Here is a 5,000-nt window from a genome sequence, read left to right as displayed (position 1 = left end):
TGTTAACATTACAAAGAGTTGCGGCATAAATAATGTTTGAGTGTATAAAAAATTAGTGCAAATAAAAAAAAATATCAAAAAACGTAAAAAACAATTGTGGTTATAATTTCAAAAATATGAAAAAAAGAGCATAAAGAACCACAGCACAAGTTATAGTTTGTGATATTTAGTTATTCTTGCATTACAGATTACAATAAAAACATTAAACGTTTCGGCCATAATCTGGCCAGCTTCAGTAAAATTAATAATATTCTTAAGACGCAGAGTTATCAAGTTATCAAGAGATAATCAAGTTGGAATAAAATTCAATCGTCGTGTGTTATAATTGTAAAAATCGTGTTTGCATCTTTGCGACGCTGCTTCGTATAATAATGTTAGAACATCAGAAGTCATATAGTGAAAAGTGTAGAACGAGAATTTCCAGATTCTAATTTACAATAATTTATTTTATCATTAATATCTTTTAAACGGAGTATAAAACAAAAGAAACATTACCTGTTTTACAGCAAAAGTAAATCGATGAATCTCAAGTATAATCATTGCACAGATAGAAATTTGTCGTGACATTATGTATTGTTATGACATTATGGTCGTATTCTATATTTTACCGCTATTTATATCCATGAGTCAAATAGTTTAAAAAGTTCTAGAATTATTTATTAAGTGCGAGAGCGATCTTTCTTTAGAAGAGGATAAACATTAGGCAAACCTTCAGTGTCACTTTGTTTATTGATCCCACTTATTTGGTCTTTAATATGTATCATTTCTGAAATTCTTCGTTTCATTAATGATTGTTCTGTATCTAAAATTTTTATGATATCCCAAATTTTATGAAAAAAACATTTCGGAATTAATTCACACTCTTCTAAATAATGGCTATCCTCTTAAATTCGTATTTTCGACAATTAACAATAGAATAAAAACTTTGGAAAATAGAACTAATCCAGATAAAAATCGCGAAGGAAATAATAACGAATATGATTCCAATAAGAAAAAATTTTTCAAGGATATTTGAGCAAGGTTTCTGAAAAATTCAAAAAACTTGCATATATTCATGGTTTTGATATAGCTTATAAACTGATGAATAAATTGAATAGAATTATAAAAACAGGAAAAAATCCCTTGCTTAAGGATGATCATTGTGGAATAGTTTATAAAATTAAAAACTCGTATTAAAGAACACAAGACTGATATTAAGAAATCTACTTCTGAGATATCAGTTGTTTCACGTCATCGTGTGAATGAGATGCATGAGTTTGATTGGGAAAACATAAAAATTTTAGATACAGAACAATCATTAATGAAACGAAGAATTTCAGAAATGATACATATTAAAGACCAAATAAGTGGGATCAATAAACAAAGTGACACTGAAGATTTGCCTGATGTTTATCTTCCTCTTCTAAAGAAAGATCTCTCTCACACTTAATAAATAATTCTAGAACTTTTTAAACTATTTGACTCATGGATATAAATAGCGGTAAAATATAGAATACGACCATAATGTCATAACAACACATAATGTCACGACAAATTTCTATCTGTGCAATGATTATACTCGAGATTCATCGATTTATTTTTGCTGTAAAACAGGTAATGTTTCTTTTGTTTTATACTCCGTTTAAAAGATATTAATGATAAAATAAATTATTGTAAATTAGAATCTGGAAATTCTCGTTCTACACTTTTCACTATATGACTTCTAACATTATTATACGAAGCAACGTCGCAAAGATGCAAACACGATTTTTACAATTATAACACACGATGGTTGAATTTTATTCCAACTTGATGTAACTCTGCGTCTTAAGAATATTATTAATTTTACTGAAGATGGCCAGATTATGGCCGAAACGTTTAATGTTTTTATTGTAATCTGTAATGCAAGAATAATTAAATATCACAAACTATAACTTGTGCTGTGGTTCTTTATACTCTTTTTTTCATATTTAAAAAAAAAATAACTAAAAATTAAATTCCTAATTTTGCGAAATCTCACCTGTTGCAGAAAGAAGAAATTAATGATGCAACGCTGTTTCTTGTTCGGTGTATATGATAAAACTCAAACCAGCTCTAGAATCTCATTCGATCGAAGCTTCACACACATTCGTAGGTCCTGTTTCCAAAACGTGTTTCGCTTCTTATACTTTTATTCTGTTACCATATCGAGACAAGTATTCACTGATAGAGTATATGTGTGTGTAACAAGTGATCAAATTTTGCTTCTCATCGTTCAATCTTCATGAATAAATCGCGTTTTTCGTGCAGCCTAGCAAAAATTCGTTGCAAATTTTTCTTGCACTTGGCGGATTCATCACAAAATTTCAGTGTTCGTCCGGGAGTGCAAGTAGCCTGTTTAATTCGATTAAACTTGAGTGCCGGTGGGAATTTGCTGAACACGCATTCGCACGCGGCCGAGCGTTAAGCGTGCGCAGAATATTCATATCTTGCATCAAAGTTTTATACTTTATTCGGAAAAAGATGACAGAGAAAAGTTCTTTATCATACGCATTCGAATCGCAGGAGGAATGGAGGTACGACGTGTTACATATCCATCGACGATTTTCAAAACTTCACGCAGATATTCATACACACATATATCTTCGACATAAAAGTCAGTATCATCATTCGAAACTTGATCCACACATAAGACTTTATTTCGTAGCTACAGGCCTGTTGCATTGATGTAGTCGCTGCGCAGGCTCGTATCGATTTTGCTCAGCTGATACATTTGCTGCTGCATTTCGCAGTTCTGCTCCGTTTGCGCAACACACATAGGAAATACGTAACATGTTCTTCTGACATTTCAAGTGTAATTATTTTTCGCCTTTGCAGTGTGCAATTATCATTATTATTGCTATTTCGTATCTGTGTCGGTTGATATCCGATAACTGTCTTCCTGTAAAAAAAATCTGTTTACGCATGCGTTCTTCAACTTGTGCCAAGGGCTGAACTCAATATCTTTGTAGTTGAAGAGGTGCTCTGAATTGTACAGGATGTAGCCAATATAATATCGATATGGCGTGAAAGTTTCCGACACGCGCCGGTCGAGAAGTACACGGTCGAGAAGAAGTACGGTCGTAAATGGTGAAAAACGAACGGCATGTCTTCCGAGTGAGTGGATCGATTTTGAATTAATCGTTCGCAGAGTACGGGCGCAACTCCATTTATTGTATTAATAAATGGAGCTTTTCGCAGAGAAAAACCATGAGAACTTCCTCGCCCTCCTCCAGCACGAGTTCCGTGTACACCAGCGCCGACGATGCGCGTCGGTGCACTGGCTATGAGAGGAGCCAGTTCCTTGACTTGGAGGATGTCGGGACTACCTGGCTCCTCGGTTCGCATTCTTCGCACGATAGATCCAAACGAATACTCGAGAGATTTAAAATAGATAAGTGAGTGACACAATATTCATTATCATGAGCACAAAGTTCTTCTAGATATTTTTGCATTTTGTTTGCCAGTTGAGCATTATATATACTTTCGGCTTTCCTTTCTTAGAGCTCAGATATTACGTTTCAGATATTACATTTCATCCGGGAAAGTACTTCAATTTCAATTAGAATGTAGAAAAACGAAAGTAGTTTTCATGGATTATCTCAAAGTTCTTACAATTAGAACAGCAGCGATAGAAATTGACCTCTATCATCGATCGTCTTTATCTGTCACGTTATCTCGCAACTGCACTTTATTTATTGGTCTTTATATACACTTATATAATAAAAAATGTGGAGAACTGCGATAGCTCTCAATAGGAGGCGTATATTAAAACAGAGAATTCTTATTTCCAGCATTATAAAATACTTTAATTGTTTAGCGATACATTTATCAGCGATACATTAAAAATTGACACACAGCTGGCAGGCAGTAAGGAATCTTTTATATAAAGAAATTTCATTACATTTTTAAAAATATTTTATTGATTTATATCAATATATATAAAATATTAATTTTATTATTTAAAATCAGATTCAACCAAACAAATGAAATAAATACGAATTAACAATTTGCTATCTTATCTAATGATAATTTGCAAACGTTATCGTTAATAACGAAAAATTGTTTGCATTCATCAAAATAATGATTCATTTGTATTGGCAGTAAACTTATTTGCTTGATGATTCAACGTAAAATATGAATGTCACTATAAAAACAGCATAACAAAAAACAGCAGAGAAAAATAAAATTTAATATTCTTTAAAACTTTTAATATCTTTAAAACTTTAAAAACTTTAATACCTTCAATTACACGTATTCTTTATCTCTTAGAGAAATAAAAATTAATTATAGAGATAAATTAATTATATAGATAAACAGGATAATTCAATTATTCAAATTAAAAAATTCTATATTTCTTATCAAAAGTGATTTCACGCTAAGAATCGGCTTGAAAATAATAACAATGAATGCCTTCCAACAAGTGATTCAATACAACACAGTGATCATCTTATTCTTGTTTAATATTGGCGAACAACAAGGATGTAATGATGCATTGTCAACACCATGTCATATGTATCTCTTGTTGAAATGCACAGGTGCACTCAATGATTCAGTTTTAGTAATGGTGTGAATGTAGTACTTTGTACTATGTTCCCGAACAGAACAACATTAACAAGTCATTATGGTATTAAAATGATGTAAAAATAACTCTACAATGATCGTTAAAAATCATTTTTCAATCATTTCCGATTCATTTTGACGTTATCGTGACTTTTTCTGTCTGGGTTATAGTCTTGTGTTATAGTCTTCATTAAAAATAATAGTAATCTATTGTAGTAAATAGCGATAATATTAAAATTATATCGATTGATGCACGTTTTAATGCTAATAATGATAAATAATCATAAATAAAAACTATACAAATTAGAACATATAAAAGGAGAAGCATGAAACCACAGCACTGGATATTATTTGTGAAATATAATAAATCATTACATTAATAAAAAATCTCTTTACAAATATTAATAAAACGCAAAATTTACATATGACATACATTAAAT

The 5,000-nt window shown here is 31.2% G+C and overlaps 3 protein-coding genes across 10 annotated transcripts in view; 2 read left to right on the top strand and 1 right to left on the bottom strand.

The window, feature by feature from the left end:
• LOC105153834 (uncharacterized) overlaps positions 1–94 on the top strand; it is a 29,155-nt gene extending 29,061 nt beyond the window's left edge. For all 5 annotated transcript variants that reach the window (XM_011068929.2, XM_011068927.2, XM_011068930.2 and 2 more), the window contains one exon: positions 1–94. This exon is cut by the window's left edge and continues 2,207 nt beyond it. The gene's annotated coding sequence lies outside the window, so the exon portion shown is untranslated.
• LOC105153832 (phytanoyl-CoA dioxygenase, peroxisomal) overlaps positions 1–5,000 on the bottom strand; it is a 46,907-nt gene that overhangs the window by 31,571 nt on the left and 10,336 nt on the right. The window contains exon 1 of one of the 3 annotated variants that reach the window (XM_011068924.2): positions 2,000–2,285. The exons of the other annotated variants lie outside the window; for them this stretch is intronic. The gene's annotated coding sequence lies outside the window, so the exon portion shown is untranslated. Of the gene's footprint in view, positions 1–1,999; positions 2,286–5,000 lie in introns of those variants that run through there. 3 annotated transcript variants of the gene reach the window in all.
• LOC105153835 (scoloptoxin SSD14) overlaps positions 2,341–5,000 on the top strand; it is a 9,405-nt gene continuing 6,745 nt past the window's right edge. Inside the window, exons 1-3 of one of the 2 annotated variants that reach the window (XM_011068932.2) lie at positions 2,550–2,812; positions 2,970–3,114; positions 3,199–3,395. In XM_011068932.2, coding sequence (XP_011067234.2) covers positions 3,085–3,114; positions 3,199–3,395 — 227 coding nt within the window. In that variant the 5' untranslated portion in view covers positions 2,550–2,812; positions 2,970–3,084. The other variant, XM_011068933.2, reaches the window with a different exon arrangement.

This window comes from Acromyrmex echinatior, chromosome 12 (genome assembly GCF_024713525.1).
Source record: "Acromyrmex echinatior isolate Ae372 chromosome 12, ASM2471352v2, whole genome shotgun sequence".
Classification (NCBI taxonomy): Eukaryota; Metazoa; Arthropoda; class Insecta; order Hymenoptera; family Formicidae; genus Acromyrmex; species Acromyrmex echinatior.
This window is presented reverse-complemented; position numbering and strand designations above follow the sequence as displayed.